Below are 21,660 nucleotides of genomic sequence, written 5' to 3'. Positions count from 1 at the left end.
GAGAGGCAGGCAATTTCAAATGATAGTGGTGTAATTATCAAAGATTTTTGTTATTGTATTTTGCGATGGACTGAAAATGGTCGCACGCCATCTTTAAGAAGCAATGCCCATTGTTGTGTTGTCTTGCAAGTCAAAGTTGTGCCTAATTTGATTCTGGCTTCCCACTTGCAAATTGACATTTTCTGCTCCAACATTGATGCTTCGCCTAATATATACCATGTTATACTTTTACCTTTGCAATATATGAGAGACTGTAAAGATGTGTTACTGAGATCGTTCGCTTAAGTTACTGAGATCTGTTCGACATTTACTAATTAAGGGCTTTCAAAATCACTAATCTCGTTAACCTTAAGAAATGCACCAATATCACACGTTATCCCAAAGTTTCTCCATCCTGATCGTAAATGAATCACTGTAATTTCTGTTGTCAAAAGACCTAAAGGTCTCTTTATTAGTTGATTAGCTAAAGTTAATTACATTCGAAAATGAAAATCCAACTACTAACAAAATTTTGAATATTAATTCAACAGTTGAGATGTGAACCCTCACCCATATACAACTCCAATGACCATGAAAAATGTGATACACTCCACTCCATCCCCATTCCTGTCCTATTCTACTGAATCCCATTTATGCGTAAAGATTAAACAAAATCTAATTTACAAAATCAAATGGGGTCGTTTGATAACGTTAAAGAGTTGATTCCAAAAACACTGTAGCTACAGACAGAGGCTGATCTATTACTGCAAAAGAGGGTTAATGAATCCCTCTTTTCTTTTTAAATTATCCTTATGTGTTTATATATTTATTTAAATTAAGTCTTCATCAATTTAAATATTGATTTTTTTAATAAAAAAATATATTTTTATTAATAAAAATCTTTATAAATTAAATAAATTATTGTGAACTATATATATACATTTACTTATAAAAAAGTAAGTCTCATATTTTTAAATTTAAGACTCATCTGCTTTTATGAACATATTATTTTTTAATGAATTAAATATATTTTATAATTTATTTATATATTAACTTTTTTTTTTTTTTTCTAGATGCGCCACCGGATATGGAAAAGCTAATTTTGGTATTTCCAAATGCCAGCTAATGGATTTGGAATACTGGAAGCCATGAAAATGATGCACCATAATCTACACTCTCGCGCTGCCACATGGCCACTAACGTCAACAAGCGAGATGTATAACACGCCAAAACCAAGCGCGCATTGGTATAATTAAAGGGTATTTTTGTAATTTACTTTTTATTTTTAATGAGAAATAAGTTAATTTTTAAAATATGTTTCTCTAAATAGAATAGCCTTTTTATTAAAATTTATCATTAACTAATTATAAATTAAAATAATCAATTTAAATTTTAAAAATTAAATTATTATAAATATTAAAATTATAAGAGTTAAAATATTATAAAAGGAAAAATATAATGATTAAATAATTATATCTTTTAATTATTAATTGTGAATTGTAATAGAATAATTATTTTATTAATAGAAGATATATATATATATATAAAAGATTAAATTTTAATTTTTATGGTATTTTGAGAATTAAAATATAAATTATCCTATAATATTTAAAGGAGAAAAAGAGAAACCCAAATTCTACAAAAAAATTTAAGTTGGAAGTTTTAGTCTATAGGCCACTTTTCTCTTAAAAGGTATCTAGAAGGTAAAGAAAGGATAATGGTATTTTGAACTATTTTTTTGATATTAATTAAATATAAAAATATTTTAATCGATTATTATTTTTTTTATAAAAATAAAATTATTCAATAATTTTTTTTACTCCTCATAAAAAAAGATTTTAAACAACACTTGAATGGGATAGAGGAAGTACTAATTAATGTTAGATAGCCAAAATTTAAAAAATAATTCCTTGCAGCTGGCTGCTTGATATCAATTTTAATTATAATTAAGATCTTCAAACAATGATTAGTTACTTAATGGCTTCATACTACCATTAAGATTTATTGGACAACAATGACCAGATTTTTCTTAACAGCCATCTATTTCAACTATTTATTTAAATAATTTTTTATCATTTGGGGACAAGCAATTGCAGTTTATTAAATTAAAAAAAAAAAATCTGTATTATGAGCATCAGAGCTGGTGAAGCCCACTAATTAGCAGACTAATTAATGGCATCCCCATTGATGAACTGCCAGTCTGCCACAGTATTCAATAATGGAGAACCACTGTTTGAACAAAATCTGGTAGGAACATATGCAGATTTTGCCCATTCATTATAATTAAGCCTGTCTCGGACGAAGAAGACATTTATTTTGTAAATCTTCCATCTTAATTGGATAAATGATTGAGCAGATAAACTATATATCTCAAAGGATTATCTTACACTTCTGCTTAAATAAAGAAGATTATCTACAAAAGGAGCTGTCCAAATTACATTACTGGAGCCCATTAAAGATCTTGAAGATGTACCTTGATTTTTTAACCTATAACTGAAAATCGCTTGCTTCCAAGGAAAAAAGAATTCCACCGGGCCATTTGTCCATGTCTCCTGCTGCACATGCTGGCATGCAAAAGTCAATGACAGAATTGCCTGCAGGGCAAGGCCTATCAATTCAAAGCCTGCAGAACCTTATCTCAGGAAAAAACAGAAATTGTAACATATCACATATGGTTAGGCACAGACGATTATCGACTCGGGTCATTCACCGTGTTCAGCTGAGACAGTACTAAGGCTTTGAACAACATAACTATGGCAGCTCTAAGTTTCCATTTTCAGTTCACACTTCACATCACGGGAGTTCTAGAAGTGTCAAAGTTAAGCCTTTTATCCCCTGCTCAACTCAGCCTGCTCAAAACAATATCAAGGTAACAATTTATAACTCCGGTTATTTCATACTTTAAAAGAGAAACAGCTGCAATCTCTCTGCGTAGGTAGTATAATGGGGCAGCAAAAGGAAAAGGAATGTCTGCAATCATTGCAGTGACTAAAGCAAGAGGGATGGAAGTGGAAAATGCAGCGGATACCCATTTTATAGAAGAAGATATTGGAAAGGATATCTATTTGTCTCTCCTTTCCATTCGGTGTTTATTGTTCTGCCTACTCATTCCATTTTCTATTAGAAAATGTAAGATTTTTCTAAATAATTACTAAGATTAATAATTAAGATAAGTTAACTTCATGAATTAAGATGATTAGATAATAATTTATATATTTAAAAATGTGTGCGATGTATTTGTTAAAAGATGTAGATGCACGTATGTACCTAAGTTATTGTATCAAAAGGGAATGGAAAAGAAATAGAAATTAAGTGAAGGGTATGATTATGCTCTCTTATCTATCTAATTCCTCTCTTTCCCTTCCATTTATCTATTCCTATTTAGCTAACAAGTGGTATCAGAGCATAACTGCTAATTTTTTTTCACAAATCTATATCTCTAAATAGCTTTGTGAAATGGCAGAGCCACTGGAAATGCCCATGACAAATGACCTAACTATGGTGATATCTCAGGTAAATATACTGAAATTGCTCTCTTCCCATAAAAAGTCATCATGATGGGAAAGTAATCGAATATGTTGTTTATGAAATTCTGCAGTCAAAAGAAACGGGGGTAGTCATTTATTTCACTGATCCTTCTACTGTTTATGACAATGTGAAACAGGTTAATTGTCTATCCATCAACTCTATGAACTTCGAAAACATCTAATAAATTATGTTAAAATTAATAATAATGAATTAAAAGAACTACTAATGGTAGCTCATTTTATCTTTCCTGCTCTGACAGGCAACAGCATTTGGCATGAAAAGTGTTGTCTAGGTGCCTCCAATTAAACTAGATACAATTGCTGCACTCTCTGCGAGAAGGCCAGAATGGTAAGCACTGGGTGAGATACTGTTTCAGTTAAGCTTTTGTTTATTGTTTTTACCTATGGTGAGCATTTCCATTCCTCATAAGACAGACATTTTCTTATCCAAAATTGTTGCATTGAAAACATGCTGACAGGGTTGTCTGATTGCACCAACTCTATCCAAAGGATGTATACCAGCAAGCTGCCATTTCTGCTTCCCACTACAACAATTTAGAAATTGTGGAATCAAGGGCACAAGCAGCAGTAAGTTGAATGATCTATACATATAGATTCATGTGCACAAAGTAAATAAGAGTTGCTCATTTACCAAGAAATTTATTTTGATATTTGAGAAAATTTGCAAGTACCAAACAAGTTAAAAGAGAGAGTGCAGCTACAATGAGAGCACTCTCATCGTCTTTGCATAGGCTATCTCTTCCTTTATATCAGATCCAATATATCCAAATTTACAGGCAAATGGACAATCATGCATACAAAAAATGTATTTGCGAAATCCCTTTTTCTCTCTGCATCTAAAAATTATGACCATACTCAAAAACAACAAATCAAACCATGTGGATGAAGCATTAGATGTATTCATATTGTTGTCTTTGTATACAGGACCTTCCATCAGCAGGTATATCCCAGATTGCAAAGAACCTCTCCCAACTGGAGCAGCTCTACAACAGAGAAGATTTATCAACAGGTGTATTAGCAAGCAGACACTGCTCTAAATCAAATCATCCCACATTCAGAGCCACATTGATGCCAAAAACTATAGTATAAATATTTTTATTTTCCTGGTTCACAAGCATCATCCTGCGGACAAAGGAGGTTTTAATGGCAAATCAGACACAACAAAAAGAAGATTTTGTCAACTATAATTAGAGTCATTCGCACTTAATTATCTCCTTTCACCTCATAATGTAAATCAATAAACCTATGGGAGATTGCAAACTTTTGGAGTTCGATTTCAATATAAACATAAGGAAGCTTTTTTTAAGGTGTCACGTAACTAAAATATATATTTTTTAAAATTACCATATGTTTATATCTGATGCAACCACTTTAATTTTAATAAAACACTTTAATTTTAAATAATATATATTTTAGTTTTCGTCATTGCAATATTAAAATTACCAAATGTTTATAACTGATGCAACCACTTTATTTGCAATATGCAGGATTCCACCAATTACGGTATGCGGACATCTACCAACCTTCTTGTGGGATTACCCAATAAAGAAAATGATCTTGGGGTTGGTTAGCAAGTCTTCACCCTTTTCAGGAAGTAGAATTTCACAGAGTGTGACTTCAGAGAAAGAATTGCCCTTATGATGGAAGGATTTCATTGCCCCCAAGCTGACTTTCAAAAGTAATTAAAAAAAATTGCACAAATTTTCCTAAACTGATCTCAGATTTAATATTTTCAAGACTAACAGTAAATCAAACTAGGAAAAGTTAAAGCCAATTTCTGTGGTCACCAACACAACCAAGCATTGACACTAGTGACATAATTAAAGCAGCCCTTTCCCTAGATAATGATGATTGAATTTATACATCAAAACTGAGTGAAAATCTTGTTACAATTTTTTTTTTCTGTGGACAAAATCTTGTTACAATTTTAAACATATGCTCGCACCTCCAAATTTATTTACATGCACTGTCGATCCCAACTTGTTTGAGATTAAAGCCTTATTATTGTGTTGTTGCTATTATCCAAGCTCTATCCTTATCACTGCATATCATACCCAACACTTGAAGACAGCATCACAAAAATCTTCAGCCTTTTCCAACTCACGGGTCTCTAGCTTGAATCACAGGCTCTGCCAGTAGAGAACGAGTCCCTTGGGAAGCATCTCCCACAATCCAAATTCTGATACATTGATCAAAACATCATATCATTTCCACGGTAAGAAAAACAGATAAAAGAACTGTAGCTATAATGATAATTTTTCTCTTATAGTCAACTCCTCCTTTGCAACCTCTTTAACTGATGTTTCAATTATGATGAGATAAATCAGAGAATCTACTAGACATGACCATCACAGCAACAGTCTTTCAAAATATGAGCGGGATTGCTTATCTCCACCACTAGAAAATAGTTGTTTGAATTTGCTCTCCCTCAAAATTTTCTTGTATTTTTATGGCAATCAAACGCACAGAAGCAATACTAAAAATTGGGGGGTTGAATAGATAAGGCAACACATTTTCTTGGAAAGGAAAAAGGGAGGAAAGAATACTAGCGTTGAGAATTAAGAGCAGTATGATGGGCAAGTGGGCGTGACGTGAATGACATTGACAAGTAGAAACACAAGTACAAGTAAAAAAGGAAGATGGGTTGGCCTAGGGTTTTATTTCCAAAGATGAATAGTCGTTGTTAATCATTAAAAACAATCATGTTCGTGAATTAAGTCAATGCAGAATGACAGGGTTTTAATTATTTATCAACAATCGCGACTTCACCATCTTATCATATCAAGGTTTAATAAAACATATTTAATATAATATAAAATTTATTATTTTATATAAAAAAATTACTTTAAATTAACAAAAGATAACATAAATGATTTAATTTTAATTTATACTTCTTACTAAAAATATATTTATAAAAAATTTCTAATGCAAACATTGAGGGAAGAGACAATTATACTATGCTAGTCTGATCCACGAAACTTGAGAGCCATGGCTTCTATAGTCTCCACATGATTTTCGTATAATGTATTTGATTTAAAATTAACTAAAAATATTAATAAATTCTAATTCAACAATATTAAAATTATTTATAAAATTATAAAATTTTAAACTTAAATAAAAAAAGCTGCTTCAATGCAATTATTTTTCCATTAAAAAAACGTAAAGAATTATTCTCTTGTGGCCACTCTTGGCCCCATGTGGAAATATAAAGCTTAGGGCCTGTTTGGTTTAACTGTTGAATCTGTGATAATTTGTTGGTGATAGTATTCTTATTTGTGATAGCGATAGTGATGATAATAAAATGATATGTTAAGTGTTTGGTAAAATTATATTTAAGTTGATATATGTGAAATGACTAATAAGGGTATATATCATATAATTTATTTTATTATTTAAATAAATATAAAATTATAAATTTATTACATTATATTAAATATATAATTATTAAATTAATATATTATATTATTTAAATAAATATATAATTATTAATCTTTTATATTATATCATTTATTTTATTATTGAAATAAGAAAATAATTATTTTTTAAGATAATTAAATAATTTTAAAAATATAAATAAAATAAAAAAATAATTATTATTGTTATTAGAAAAATTTATAATTAATTTTAAGTTTTTAGATATAAATAAATATTTTTATATTTTATGTTATTAATAAAAAAATATTTTATCAAAATTAAAATTAGTTAATTAAAATGTTAAAATTTAAAATGAAAAAATAAAAATATTAATAATATTAATTTTCTAGTTAAATAAAAAAGGATAATATAGTCAAAATAAAAATAAAAATAAATCACCGATGAGAATCATTTCTATTCTTAAAAATGAAATATGACTCATTTCTATCATAATAAACAATTTTTATTTTTGAATACATGGTTATATATTAGTCAAATACCTCAATCGTATCGTACGGCTGCAATGAAACAGTCAAAATGTATAGGCCATCATCCGCATTTGTGCTGGCGCATGTGGACGAAATAAAACGACACTTTATTGCAACTTATTATTTGCCTTGTAATTTAGTTTTGGTAAAATATTACTTTTAATTTTATTTTATTATTAAATTAAAAATAAAAATTTTAATTCTGTTAATTATATTACTTCATGCACTCTATAAAATAAAATTATTTTTTCGTTTTATTAATTTATTTTAAATTTGCATATCATTTAAATAAAATTTAAAATTATTTTTTTGCTAAAACAATATTATCCCATTTATATAATTAATAATGTTAAGGTATTTATCTTTAAAGTACAAAATGAATAAAATTTAGCACATCATTTTATTAAAAAATTAAATTATAAGCCGCTAAATATTAAAATATGAAATCTCACAAAAAAAAATCTTCTTTTTTTATATTTTTTAATATGATAAAAAGCAAATACTAATTACAAAAACATGATGCCCCTATGTGACTCATTTCTATTCTTGGAAAAAAAAATATGACTCATTTCTATCATAATAAACAATTGTTATGGAATTTTGAAGTACATGGTTATATATTAGTCAAATATGAATGACTCCAAAGCAGAATATATAGTCAATGTTGCCACATACAAGTGGCCAAATAATCTATCATTGTCAATTTTATTATCATACTTTTAATTTAATTTTATACTTTCAATTAAATTAGAATTACAAATCAATAGTTAATAGTTTAAAGTTATCATTATTAAAATTATTTAATACAACAATTATATTTACAATATTTTTATGATGATAATTGATTATAATATATTTTATGTGAAATCCATTATATTAAAGTTTTAAATATTTTTTTAAAACAATTTCATAATTATAATTATTTATTTTTTAATATTTAATTTTTTTTAGAATTAATAAATAGTTAATTTATTATTTAATGTAAGATCCTCATATAGAATTACAGGGTATTATATAAGTTCCACTAAATTATGGGTTGTACCTCTTATGAGAAAAGGGAGCAGTAGAACTGATTTATCTGATAATTGCTCTTTCAGTAAGGTGATTACTGAATTGCACCACCGATTGCGTCATAGATTACTCAATCAGACGGCTTATACCTATCCTTTAATACTGTGGAGTAAATGTCCAGAACCAATGCTCTATGCCCAAATTTTCAACATGGACAAATCTCTCCAACTGAACATTGCCACGTCACTCCTAATTTATTGCAATGGCAGTACTGCCCTAAGATCGAGGACGTTTCAACGAGGGTTGCAGAATATACTATTTGTAACTGCCGTAGATGATATCTGCCCTAAAAGACCTACCTCATCATAGGCAACCTTCAGACGAGCCAATGATATTACGACACATAATACACGAGCTCGTCGCCACCGCGCGATCTAACACCGACTACGTTTTCTCTACGTTTTAACGGACACGTGTCCTATATATCACCGGAAACAGCCGGTGGTATAGGGGCTAGCCACTAGTGCAGCCGGTCACTCACTCCCTGCAATTCCCGCTGGATATATAATCGGCCTCCTCAAGCCCTCTCTCTCTCTCGGTCCCTCCCTTCCTTTCCCTGATTTCAGTTTCCCAATTGAGAGAGAAAAAGTGAGGTTTTTGCTTTATCCAGCTCGCTGTTTCGAGGTTAGTATTTTCTCTTCATTATAATTCTTTTTTTTTTTTTAAATGATTTGAGCTTTTTTTCATTCTTTTCTTCTTTAACTTCGTTTTCTTTTCTGGGTGTAAGCATTTAATTTTGATCGATCTCTTGGGCCTGATAGCTTAGTCTTTTAAGTTAATGATATTCTTTTAATAGATTTTCTTGCGTTCGTTATCTGTTTGATCTTTCAGTCTTAAGCTTATTGAAGTGTTCAGTTAAGGTTAAACTGTTAATTATTCTGGCTTTTGTAATTTGGGAATTTGGCAGTATCGATTTCGATTTGAGTTTTGTGACTCTGATTTTCAATGTGTGTGATTAACTTGAGGTTAAGCTTGATTAGTTGTTAATAGCTCGAGTTGTGCGATATCGTCGCTATTAGGCTTTTTAATCTACATAAATTTCGGGTTCCTGTCACAAGTTCGTCTCCTTGTTTAGGGGAACTTAACTAACAATTAGGGTTTTTTTGGGGGATAATTGGGTAATTGTGCTCTTCTCTTGTTTCAGCGGTAATTTATTGAAAGATTTGGTATTTCTGCTATGCTTTCTAGTTTCTTGATTTATTTACGAGGGGAGCTATTTTTAAAAATTTCAGTGCGTTATTTTTCTATGTTAGCATGTGTATTTCTACAGCTAATGTTGTTATTTGCTTTTTTTTATTGAACGTTGCTTAGATCCCTACAACAAATTGTTGAAAGCTCAAACAGATCACAAAATATTGCACTCCATTTGGTCCAAACAAGAGTCTCCTTGATCAGTGACACTATTTGTACAAGGAATCAGATTTAATTTTCTCCTTGGCTGGTGAAGCGGGAGTTGTGATTCTATTGTGTGGAAATTTGTATTTATAGACTCTTTTGAAGATTTCCTTCTTTCTTATTCTTTTTTGCATGGGTTTAAGTTTTTGTAGATATTAAGGGGATTGAGCATATTTATTGTTGAAAATACTGGTCAGGCCTGGCTCTGGAGAGCTACTTAGACTCTGGCCACCAGGGGGCGGTGCCTACCATGGCACCTTCTCGTGTGGCTGGAGGTTTAGCCCAATCTTCCTCGAGTTCAGGAATTTTCTTCCAAGGGGATGGGCAGTCCCAGGCTGTAGTTAACTCACATTTGACCTCATCGTTTGGTAACTCATCCAATTCAATTCCTGGAACTGGGCGACCCAATTTGGGTCCGGTTTCTGGGGACATGAATAATGCGGTTTTGAACAGCGTGGCAAACTCTGGACCAAGTGTCGGGGCAAGTTCTTTGGTGACAGATGCAAATTCAGCATTTTCAGGAGGTCCCCATTTGCAGAGAAGTGCTAGCATCAATACAGAGTCATATATGCGCTTGCCAGCGTCTCCTATGTCTTTTTCATCCAATAATATAAGCATTTCAGGCTCGTCAGTTGTTGATGGGTCCTCTGTAGTGCAGCAGGGCAATCATCAAGACCCAAGCTCACAGCAAGTCCAGCAGAATCATCAGCAGCAACAGGGGGCATCGAGTGCGACCTCTCTGCCTTCTTCACAAGCTGCACAAGCTTCACTTCCCATGGCGCTGCGGGCTCCTGGTGCCTTCCTACAGGATCCTAATAATCTATCCCAAGTGCAAAAGAAGCCGAGATTGGATATCAAACAGGAAGATATTCTGCAGCAGCAAGTTTTCCAACAATTGCTTCAGAGACAGGACTCCATGCAGTTGCAGGGCCGAAGTCCACATTTACAAAACTTGCTTCATCAGCAGAGACTGAGGCAACAGCAGCAACTTTTCCAATCTATGCCACCTTTGCAGAGAGCCCACTTGCAGCAGCAGCAGCAGATGCAGTTGAGGCAGCAAATGCAACAACAGACCATGCAGCCTGTATCTGCCATGAAGCGTCCTTATGACGGAGGTATATGTGCACGTCGGTTGATGCAATATCTATATCATCAACGGCAACGGCCAGCTGTAAGTTCATATTTCTATATACTGCATATTTCTTTTGCCTTATCCTAATCCCCATGTGTACATGCTTGTGTACTTTTACATACAATCCAGTATAGCAACTTTAATTTCAATTAAGCAGTTACTGATGGGCAAACATGCATTTAATCCTGTTGTTGCTTTCTTTATTTTGACAGGAGAATTCTATTGCCTATTGGAGGAAATTTGTGGCAGAGTATTATTCGCCTCGCGCAAAGAAAAGATGGTGCTTGTCATTATACGATAATGTTGGGCATCATGCACTTGGTGTTTTCCCTCAAGCAGCTATGGTCAGTTTCTTTTGTGCTGCTAATGTATTTTTCCTATTTTGCTTTATAATTTTATATGATAATGTTGAATTCATACGGACCAGAGTACTTATAATGTCTTTCGTTTTTCTTATCAGTTATGCGAGTTGATTTTTCTACTTATTCTGTCCATGATAAATCTAATTGCTTTAGTAATTAAATGTACCCATGGGGAACTATCATGTTTTTGTTTACTATTTTTTATCCTTCCAAAAGCTTATATTTGGAATTGCATTAATGTGAAAGCACCTTCTGTTTCCTGTGTGATTTTCAGGAGGCATGGCAGTGTGATATGTGTGGTTCTAAGTCTGGAAGAGGATTTGGTAAGGGGATTACATACTTTCTTAGTATTGGATTTTGTACTCCAAGACAATTACCATTAAACTGCAATTCTAGAAATTCTTAGTGTTACAGTTGAAGTACAAACTGATCTCAAAATTGAGATAGACCTAGTTTTAAGATAAGAGGGGTGGTTGGGTTAGAGATTTGAAGCAAACTAACACATTTCTGATCTTGTGCATACTCTGTTGATTTGACTTTTCCATTAACTGTTTGTGCTTTTAGAAAAAGGAGGAGAGGGAAAAGGAGAAGGGTGGGGAGGAGTGGGGAGGAGCGAGGGAGAGTTTTTAGGCACTTTATTATTGTAACTTACTATCTTTACCAGTTTCTTTTTCTAGAGATTTAATTAATTACATTCACTTTTTTGTGGCAAATTTTTACAGAGGCCACTTTCGAAGTACTTCCTAGACTAGATGAAATCAAATTTGGCAGCGGTGTCATTGATGAGCTTTTGTTTTTGGACTTGCCACGTGAATTTAGATTTCCTTCTGGAATAATGATGCTAGAGTATGGAAAAGCAGTTCAAGAGAGTGTATATGAGCAACTTCGTGTTGTTCGTGAGGGTCAGCTTCGTATCATATTCACCCATGACTTGAAGGTAATAGAAATATTTCATGTGCATGTATTGGTTGCTTAATTTTTTGAAAAGTCCTGATGACATGTCTATGCATTTCAGATTTTGTCTTGGGAATTTTGTGCTCGGCGACATGAAGAACTTCTCCCACGAAGGGTGGTTGCACCACAGGTACTATTTTGAGTATTTAGTCTCCTGCTTTAACATTGTTGCCCCAAATGATGTGTTGCATTTACAGTCTGGTATTTCTGATTCTCTTGTTCACCGGAATCTTTAAGTGGAAGCTCTTTTTATGTTTCTGAAGAAAGAAAATAATCTGGATTATTCATTAATTCTCTCAGATAAACATTTTAGGGTCAAAATTGATCTGAAAACCTAAAGGTCAAAATTGCTTCATTTTCCAAATTTGGATTATGTACCTTGGTAAAACTTTTAAGGAATCTGCACATCTGAGGCATTATTTGGAAAAATTTTAGTTTAATATGCAGATTTTTTTTGATGAGCATGCTTGATTGAATTTTTTTCAGAGAAACAGGAATACGTTTATTTTCATTTCCAGCAACTATAGCTTTCTGGAGTAGATAGGAGAAGCAAAGAGAGGGTGAAATGATGTGTCAGCCGTTTTGTACTTGTCTAATAAATGAAGCAACTTTTTTTATTTAATCTTCTACACTATTAAGTTTGAAATAAAATACTGAAGCCTTTGTTATCTATTTAAGTGGAGTTCCCTTTTGCTTTCGCAGGTAAGTCAGTTGGTTCTGGTTGCTCAGAAATGCCAGAGCACAATTGCTGAAAGTGTATCTGATGGGGTTTCTCAGCAGGACTTGCAAACAAACAGCAATATGTGAGTAAATTGATCAATCACTTGAATCTTTCCCTTCTCTGGTTGGATGTTGCATGTTCAGTTATTTTTGGCTGAAGTCCTATGATTCTTTGAATGGTAAGATGCCCTGAGGCACAAATTAGTGAAAACAGGGATCAAATAGATCCCATTATTGAGGCTTACGGGCAAAATGAGAAACCAATATGATGCGCTCTTGGAATTCCCTTAAGAAAATGTTGTCTCTGCAAATGATTTTATTTCTCATAGTTGTATCTGTGGAGGTTTTTCTGAAAGTCAATTGTGCATATGTGGAACTTGACCCTGGTATTTCATTTGTGCACAGTAGATTCCCTTGTTGGTACAATTAGGTTTAGTAGTTAATACTAATCCAATGTGAATTGTTTTTAAGGGTCCTTACTGCTGGGCGACAGCTTGCGAAGGCTTTGGACTTGCAGTCTGTAAATGATTTGGGTTTTTCCAAAAGATATGTCAGGTGTTTACAGGTATTATTTTACTGGTTTTTGGATCTGGATTTCAGTAGTGAAATGAAATAAGATTCTCTTATGTGCTTCAATTCTTCTTGTAAGTTCTCACTACCGTTTGTGATAGATCTCTGAGGTTGTCAACAGCATGAAGGATCTGATTGATTTCTGCCGGGAGCAAAAAGTTGGGCCGATAGGTAATCCCTTTATGGCTGGTGTGGGTTATATAGGTTTTGCATGTTAGCTATTGCTTATGATATGTGGGTATATATAGCTATTACTTACGATATGTGGGGTATATATATTATGGGCTATGGGGGTTCATTTCTGGAGAAATCTTTTGCACTGAACAATTCTTATTGCAATTATGCATTCCAAAAAGGGGAGATTATTAGATACCTGCGACGCATTACACATTCACTCGTATAGATGTGGGTGTTTCATGATTTGTGGAAAGCCCACCATGTGTGTGAGTGCAAGGTTCGTTATTTTTTTTATTGCACTATGAGCATTCAATAATTTCCCCTAAAACAGCACAATTTCAAGTACGCTAACTGTGTTGGAAGATGAAATTTGTATTATTCATATGGCACCTCTCCACAGTTTGGAGAGTGATGTTAAATTCATTAGCACTAAATATATTTTTCTTTATTATGTGTCTTCCTTAGCAGCTAGGTGTTTTATGGTTTAATATGGAAATCATTTAAAATGCAATTTTGAAAATACACATTTATTTCCACTGCTTCCCTCTGATTGACGTAATTTCATGTTTTATTTTTGGCTTTTTTTATAAATCTTCTTTGTGGTCAATTTGATTCCTACTACTGTAGAAACTAGCTTTCTTTTTCTTATTTTCTTTAACTCTGTCCATCTTGCATTGCTTCATGTCTGCTTAAAAGTTGGTATTTATCTGTTTGAACTCTAGCAACTCCTGCTTTGTTGTTTCTGTGACTGGTTGCTGATGCAACTAGAGACTCTTATTTGTACCCTGCAGTATATTAATGGAAATATGATTCCAATCCTTACAGAGGGCTTGAAAAATTATCCTCGTCACAACAGTGTAACCAAAATCCAGATGCAAAAGATGCAGGAAATGGAGCAGCTAGTGAATGTTCAGGGCCTGCCAACTGACAGGAACACCCTTAATAAGCTGATGGCATTACATCCTGGCATAAACAATCATGTGAGCAACAATAATCACGTTGTTAGTCGAGGAGCTTTAAGTGGTTCAGCACAGGCTGCTTTGGCACTGACTAACTACCAGAATCTACTCATGAGGCAAAACTCTATTAATTCGAATTCTAACTCACTTCAACAAGAGTCTACATCATCTTTCAACAGTTCTCATCAAAGCCCATCATCAAACTTCCAAGGAACTGCTGCTTTTGTACCAGGATCCATGCAAAGCTTACCTGCAAGTGGCTTTTCAAGTTCACAAATACCTCCCCAACAGCCACAGCTGCGAACATTAAGCACTAATGGCTTACTCCAACAAAACCATCCAGCGCCCTCTCAAGGCAACCAGGCCATGCAACAGCAGATGATCCAGCAACTGCTGCAGGAGATGTCTAATAATAGTGGGGGAGGAGTTCAACAACATCCTTTTGCTGGACAGAATATGAATGGGAGTATGGCAAGTAATGGATTGGGTTTCGTAAGCAACTCTTCTGCAGCACCTCCTGCTGCTGCCACTGTGTCAGGAAGTGTTGCTGGACCAGCACCAAGTAGGAGCAACAGTTTTAAAGCTGCTTCGAACAGTGATTCTTCTGCAGCTGGTGGCAATAGTGGTTTTAAACAGAAAGTGCCAGAATTGCCTCAGAATCTCCATTTGCAGGATGACATTGTTCCTGATATTGCCCATGAGTTCACTGATAATGGCTTTTTTAATGGTGACCTTGATGATAACATTGGTTATGGTTGGAAGGCATGACTAACATGGTATGGCCCAGTCATTTGCTGTCATTGAGCAAATGTTGGCCCGATATATTTGTACAGAATATTAAATAGCTGCTTTGCCCCACCTCGCCTTGCTCTTCTAATTATCGAATTTGTTGGGACATCAGGGACTTGTATTTCTATAGTTAATTAGCTTCTCTCTGTTTTTGTTTTCTTTTTTCCTTTTCTCTTCTTTTGAGGGCTTTCTTTCAAGTGTAATCTATTGGACTAAAACTGGAACAGCGAATATGATATTTTAATGAGTTCTGCAATATGGGATTTTATAACGGACTCGATATCTCCTCCTTGCTTGTATCATTGATTTCAAATAGCTGATGAGTTGAGGAAGATTTTTGTTTTACTTGTTGTAGCTGTGTAACCTTTCGCAAAAAAGGATCGATCCAAAATTGTTGGGTTCATTTTTTTCTTTCTCAGTATAATTTTGTTTTTGGACCTAATTTCAAATATTTGTATTGCCGGTGCATGTCACTTTATAAATTTTCCAGAAAAAAAAAAAAACACGTTATGCAGTTTTGGTGTTAGCTACTGACAAAACTTCATCGTTTGCTATTTTGAAAGCACTATTCAAAAGCGACCGCCGGCGTTCTAAACGGGATCATTGTCACAAATTACTTCTTTTTTTTTTGTTTGGTGGTTAGGCTTCAACAAACATAATGAATGACATTCCATAGCCAGTAGTCCAAGAAGTCCAGGAATAAGGTATGTTGTTGAGAACTACTAGGTGGTCCAGTGGCTCTCATTTTCCATTAGTTTCTCCAAAACGTGACACAATCCATCCCAATTCCAAAGAGAAATCCCAAGGACAGTTTTACAAGCCCTTCATTAGGACTAGCAACTGATTATATCATTCAAGGGACATCATAAAGCATTATCAACAGAGATATATGACCAGTGTGAGGATTGAAACTTCGAAAGCATCTTAAAAGTTTTACAATGCAATCCGCTCTAACCTGGTTATGATATCTCATCAGTTATTAGGCATCTACTACATTAGTGACTTGGAAAAAAAAAGGGAAGTAACAATGGAAATTTCACAGCTATAAGATTAACTAAATAATAAGTGGTTCACATATTACCATATCATAAAATTGTTAACAAACAAAACTGCTCCGCACTTACCATGTCCGCACTTACCATGCCAATGGAACTAGCTTGTCGCTTTCTGCATTGCCCATTTGCGTGATCGATCTTACAGTAGCATAAGAGGTAAAAGAACATGGCACTGCCAAACAAAAATTTTAAAGACTATGCCAAGAGCTCATCATCTGACTCATCCTCCTCAACCACTGGCCCAGTGCCGAACAGTGTATCGAGAATCATATCTTCCCATCTCCTCACTCCTCCCTCCAAAATTACTGCCACGGACCATGCTTCAGCTTAATCTTAATTTCCAGCATTCTGGTCATTAGCATCTGGTAGAGAGGAGGTGAAAAGAAATTAACAAGCTCTCGTTTTTATAGGCCATGTCATGAGAGAATATCTTAGTGGATGACAGGTCCTTGTATTTTTTTTTATGAAAAAATACTTTAGTTTTTGAGATTTGATTCTGTTAAATTTAAGACAATTTAGTATCTTAAATTTTATATTATTAACAAACAGTTTCTACAGTCAAATTTTATATTTAAGTAATCTCTTTTTGCAATCATTTTGCAAGATGAGGGCAAGACCCCGAGCCATTTGAGCAAAGACTGATTTCTTTCGAAGAACTGCCACTCCATATAATCACTGTGTCCTACTCTTACAGGTTTAGTATTGGCAAACCATCTCAGTTGCAATAACCCTTCTCATTTCTATCTAAAAACATACTCTACAAATGATTAATTATTTACAATTTGGTGGAAAATCCTTGTTAACAAGGGAAATGAGAAAATATGCATGCACAAATTAAGATAAGATAGAAAACTTGGTGGGTCGAGAATAGAAGAGGAGATGCAAGGATTTAGGATAGGGCTTAAAAATGGTGGGTCCTGCCTTTTATGGATAAGAAGACCAACCTTGATGCGACTACATTGATCAACGGTCGCTCTCACTATGGCCCAAACTTAGAGAACACAATACACCCTTCTTCACCACTTCTACTCATGTTATTTAGGATTGGAAATTTATGTACATATAAAAGCTGAACTTGCATTACATTCCCCTCTTTAATAAGTGGAGGAAAAGAAAAAACTTTACATTGTCTCTGCTTCAATAAGAGGAGGGGAAAATACTCTAGCAAGCTAATTACATGGCGGTAATGTACTTGTACAAGTAAATAAGATTGTGGAGAAAAAAAAAAGCTACCCACTTGGGTATCCATGAAGCTTGAAGCCTTACAATCACAAACACCAGGCCCAGATGTACTTTAAAAAAAAAAAAAACACCCAGTTTTCCCGATAGACGTGTTTCTATCCCCTTATCTATGTACCCTGTATATGTAAAATTTTACCAGCTAACTCAAAAGATTTGCCTTGACTGCTTAAAATTGGTTTAATTTGTGTCTCAACTCACTAGGGCATATTAACACAGAATCCAGGCATACACCACCTTTAATATGCGTACAATCAATCTGCATCATCGAAAACTTTATCTTAATTTGTGGGTGAAGTTTATCGACTGTGAATTCACCAACATTATAGTAAACCCAATTTCCTTGTTCATGCAAGTAACATTCCGACAAAGCACGCTGGCCGTTGGATGTTGATAGCTGAAATTGGACGGGTTTTATATTCCATCCTTGAATTTGATCCATGTTACACACTCGTCGCCCAAATCTTTTTGATGCTTTGCCTAATTGAAGCCTGAAGAAGAGGCTATATGTGTCTGGAGGAAATTCAAACTCTATTTCTCCAACTACTTCAAACCACCAAATTTGTTGAAGATATGCAATCATATGGAACCTACATGTCAAACAAATAAATTATGAAATCAAATAATCTCATCTACAAGCAACCTAGTTTTAATTATATATTAATCCAGATATTTTGTAAACGTTCAACAAAACGTGCATATTTTTCTTTTTCTTGCGTTTTGTGTTGAGCCAGAATGCGAGCAAAAGTGACAACCAAATATTTAATTAAGTCATAAATGCTTGTGCGTTAAGTGTAACACAATTTAGAATAGGATTGGTCTTATGACAAGAACATCCACTTCTCTAATCAAATCCCTTTTCTTTTCTCTCAGGACAATTGACAACTTGGGTATCTTGTGAAACTAATATTTGTCAATCAAAATGACATAGCAATTATTATTTTTTGCCAAATAACAGGCCAAGAAACAGAAGCCATTCTCTCTGAACTTTTAGTTTTTCCAAAAAAAATATATATATATATATATATTACCTGGATTCCCCAGATGACATATGATTCCAATATCTCCGATCATCTATCCCAGTAATTTTCAATGCCTTGTATGAAACCGACAGACAAATCTTGCCACTACTCTTATCCAGCCAAACTTGCTGTGCAAATTCACAAAAAAAAGATACAGATTCACTATTTCTAATTTATTGAACTCATCCTTTAACCTGAAAATTTGTCATATATATCAATAGAAATCGATAAATGGATGAGAGAGTGGCAAGTAGCTGTACCTTGGTGTCACCATCGAAGCAATTAGCTTGACATAATCTTGCATAAATCTCCTTCTTGCTCAAACTCTCTGGACTTTCTTGTAAAACTTCCTTAACAAGAACTTTATAGTTTGATGGCAACTTCGTCTCCCACACAAAATCGGCTAAAGAAGCGCCATGGAAGGTTCGGTTCAACCCGGCCAGTTTACATATCTCCGGTGGATCCAAGTACATAAGAATGGAAGAGACACAACCCTCCGGCACATCATCAAGACTGGGTCTTGATGGAGAAGGACCTCCACCACTGGGTGAAGCAAAACCAGAGAAACCAACCCCCATAAAGAAGAAGAAGAAGATGATGATGATGAATAATATTGAAAAAAAAAAATATATTAAAGCATAAACGATCCTAAATAAAGAAACTGCTTAAAGGTAGAGGAGGAGATGATAAATCCTAAGGGAAAGAGGAGGAGGAGAGATTGAGGAAGGCGTTGGCATTTTCTTCATGTACAAGTAAGAATTGAAGAGGAATACTGAGCTTGGGGGTTTTGAGAGAAATATTGGAAAATAGTATTTAATAATCAAAAGGAGTTGTAAAGAAACGTGTAAACGAGTGGGCGTGGAATTTATTCCATAATTAATTCTAAGGAATATAATCTGAAACCTAACTTGTTTCCCAGGAGAATAATTCTACAATTATTTTCCAATTGATATTGTGCAAAATGAAGATAAAAAGAAGGTCTATTCCCCCTTAAATTCTCAAAATTCATCTAGATAATAATATATGATGCAGTCTAGGCCCAAAGAGTCAAGATCGGTCAATTCAGGTTAATTAAATTCAAATTTCGATTTTATTCAGGATCAGAATTAAAAGAAATAAGGTTGATTAAAAAGGCGATCTCTAACAAAAAGGCTATCTCTATAAAATTTGGATTAAGTAACGTTGAGAAGATAAACATCTTTAAAGATCGAAATAGCTGGAGATCATGGCTGAGATTAATGACTGAGATCAAACACGCTAACGCATGATGTTATATATAAATAAAGAAAAGGGCAAAATCCAGTCGAGATTTTAGGTGATTACTATTCATCACTATATAAATAGATTCAAAACATGATATGAGGTACATTAAAAAAAGACCTCTAAAAAATTGATTTATATTTTTCATTATTTTCTAAAAAGAATCTCATTATTAATTTAAGTGTTGGAGTGGCTATTGAATAACCACCAGATCTCACTTTTCTCTGTAATTTTAGGTCACCCAGAATATAAGCATCTGATCTAAAAATCTAAGGTAATATTAATATATTATTTTTTTATTAAAAAATAATTTGTTTATATATTGAAGTATTTAAATATAATATATTTCAAACTTATATTTTTAATTTATAATTTATTTTTTAATAAATATATATATATTATAATAATAATAAAAAATTAAAATAAAAAATAAAAATTTTTATGGACAAGCTTGGTTTAACTTTACTTTTTGACATGGAAGTGTTTGGTCGGACCCCAAATCCTCTACAAATCGAGGATGAGGAACAATGCTTGCTTTTGACCCACTAAAACTTATTAATTGAGAAATTTAACTTGATTATTCATAATTAAGTTGATCCATGTGTTTTTAGTATATAAAGATAACTTAAAGTCTCGAATTCTTGTTTTTTAATGGACATATTGAAGCTAAATTCTAGTGTTTTACAAAATATTAGTTTTATCGATGGACAAAATTAAATAATTCATTAACTAGTCTTCTTAATAACATCAATATTGAAGTTTGAAGCTTATTAATTAGTCAATTTATAAAGTCTCAAATATAAATTTTAATAATAAAAAAAAAGTCTTGAATTCCTTTATCCTGAATAATTGAAGACGATGGTCGGCAGTCGACACAAATAATTATGTACTAAGATCCAAGGTTCCACCTAACAAGATTAGTTGTCGTGGAGTCTGCTTCTCCAGCAGAAAAGACATTTCTTTCAAAAAGTTCATTGGTCCTTCAATGGCCCCATCTAACGGCAGACTTCTTCCAATGTGTTCTTGCATTTCCCATTGGTTTCTCTTTGATTTCCTGGTAAATTTTACTTACTAATAAAGTTTAAAAAGAAATTTTTTTTGGTTTAATAAATTCAGAAATGTTAATTTAATTCCACTAAAATTTAAAATAGCCGAATAAAAAAGTTAACAAGCGAAAGAAATGAAGTAATTAAACAATCTAAAATTTCTTAATTCTCGTTTAATTTCTCGTCTTTTATTTTTTAAACTTATATTTTTTATGTGCCATTAATAGTCACATAAAATGGAGAGAGTCAGCCTGATGACTGTTCTTCCTTTCAATTCATTCTCCTTTATTCAAATCAATATTCTTCTTATCTGGTTCAAAATGGAGAGAGTCAGCCTGATGACTGCTCTTCCTTTCAATATTCTCCTTTATAGTCACCAAAAATGAAGTCGCGATGGTTGAGAAACACTGTGTGAAACCTGAAAGGTTTGTTTCTATTGTCGATTTCATTTAATCGTTTATGAATAATGCCTCAAGAGAG

At 33.3% G+C, this 21,660-nt stretch overlaps 2 protein-coding genes and 1 pseudogene across 3 annotated transcripts; 2 read left to right on the top strand and 1 right to left on the bottom strand.

The window, feature by feature from the left end:
• Window positions 1-2,470: 2,470 nt before the first annotated feature.
• On the top strand, window positions 2,471-5,967 carry LOC110641595 (dihydrodipicolinate reductase-like protein CRR1, chloroplastic; annotated as a pseudogene).
• A 2,982-nt stretch (window positions 5,968-8,949) lies between these two features.
• Window positions 8,950-15,829, top strand: LOC110641597 (probable transcriptional regulator SLK2). Of its 2 annotated transcripts, none has more exons than XM_021793378.2 (10): window positions 8,950-9,124; window positions 10,093-11,066; window positions 11,240-11,371; window positions 11,664-11,712; window positions 12,112-12,326; window positions 12,405-12,473; window positions 13,046-13,146; window positions 13,535-13,628; window positions 13,735-13,804; window positions 14,636-15,829. In XM_021793378.2, exons 2-10 carry the CDS (start codon window positions 10,146-10,148, stop codon window positions 15,535-15,537), a joined length of 2,553 nt encoding a protein of 850 aa, XP_021649070.2. In that variant the 5' UTR covers window positions 8,950-9,124; window positions 10,093-10,145; the 3' UTR covers window positions 15,538-15,829. The 2 variants fall into 2 exon arrangements, with proteins under 2 accessions (XP_021649070.2, XP_021649069.2); XM_021793377.2 differs by having other exon boundaries at window positions 8,951-9,124; window positions 9,812-11,066.
• Window positions 15,830-17,605: 1,776 nt separating this feature from the next.
• Window positions 17,606-19,876, bottom strand: LOC110641598 (F-box protein PP2-A14). The gene is made up of 3 exons (XM_021793380.2): window positions 19,135-19,876; window positions 18,884-19,002; window positions 17,606-18,442 (listed from the first exon to the last, which is right to left on the bottom strand). The coding sequence occupies exons 1-3, from the start codon at window positions 19,450-19,452 to the stop codon at window positions 18,022-18,024; spliced, it is 858 nt and encodes a 285-aa protein (XP_021649072.2). The 5' UTR covers window positions 19,453-19,876; the 3' UTR covers window positions 17,606-18,021.
• Between the last annotated feature and the right edge of the window lie 1,784 nt (window positions 19,877-21,660).

Source organism: Hevea brasiliensis, chromosome 17, assembly GCF_030052815.1.
Source record: "Hevea brasiliensis isolate MT/VB/25A 57/8 chromosome 17, ASM3005281v1, whole genome shotgun sequence".
NCBI lineage: Eukaryota > Viridiplantae > Streptophyta > Magnoliopsida > Malpighiales > Euphorbiaceae > Hevea > Hevea brasiliensis.
This window is presented reverse-complemented; position numbering and strand designations above follow the sequence as displayed.

Coding starts and splice junctions, on each gene's coding strand:
- LOC110641597 (XM_021793378.2), top strand. CDS start 10,146: ATGGCACCTTCTCGTGTGGCTGGAGGTTTAGCCCAATCTTCCTCGAGT. Junction 11,067..11,239: donor ATCAACGGCAACGGCCAGCT/GTAAGTTCATAT, acceptor TTATTTTGACAG/GAGAATTCTATTGCCTATTG. Junction 11,713..12,111: donor TAAGTCTGGAAGAGGATTTG/GTAAGGGGATTA, acceptor AAATTTTTACAG/AGGCCACTTTCGAAGTACTT.
- LOC110641598 (XM_021793380.2), bottom strand. CDS start 19,452: ATGGGGGTTGGTTTCTCTGGTTTTGCTTCACCCAGTGGTGGAGGTCCT. Junction 19,003..19,134: donor GCTTCGATGGTGACACCAAG/GTACAGCTACTT, acceptor GAATTTGCACAG/CAAGTTTGGCTGGATAAGAG. Junction 18,443..18,883: donor ATGTCATCTGGGGAATCCAG/GTAATATATATA, acceptor TTTGACATGTAG/GTTCCATATGATTGCATATC.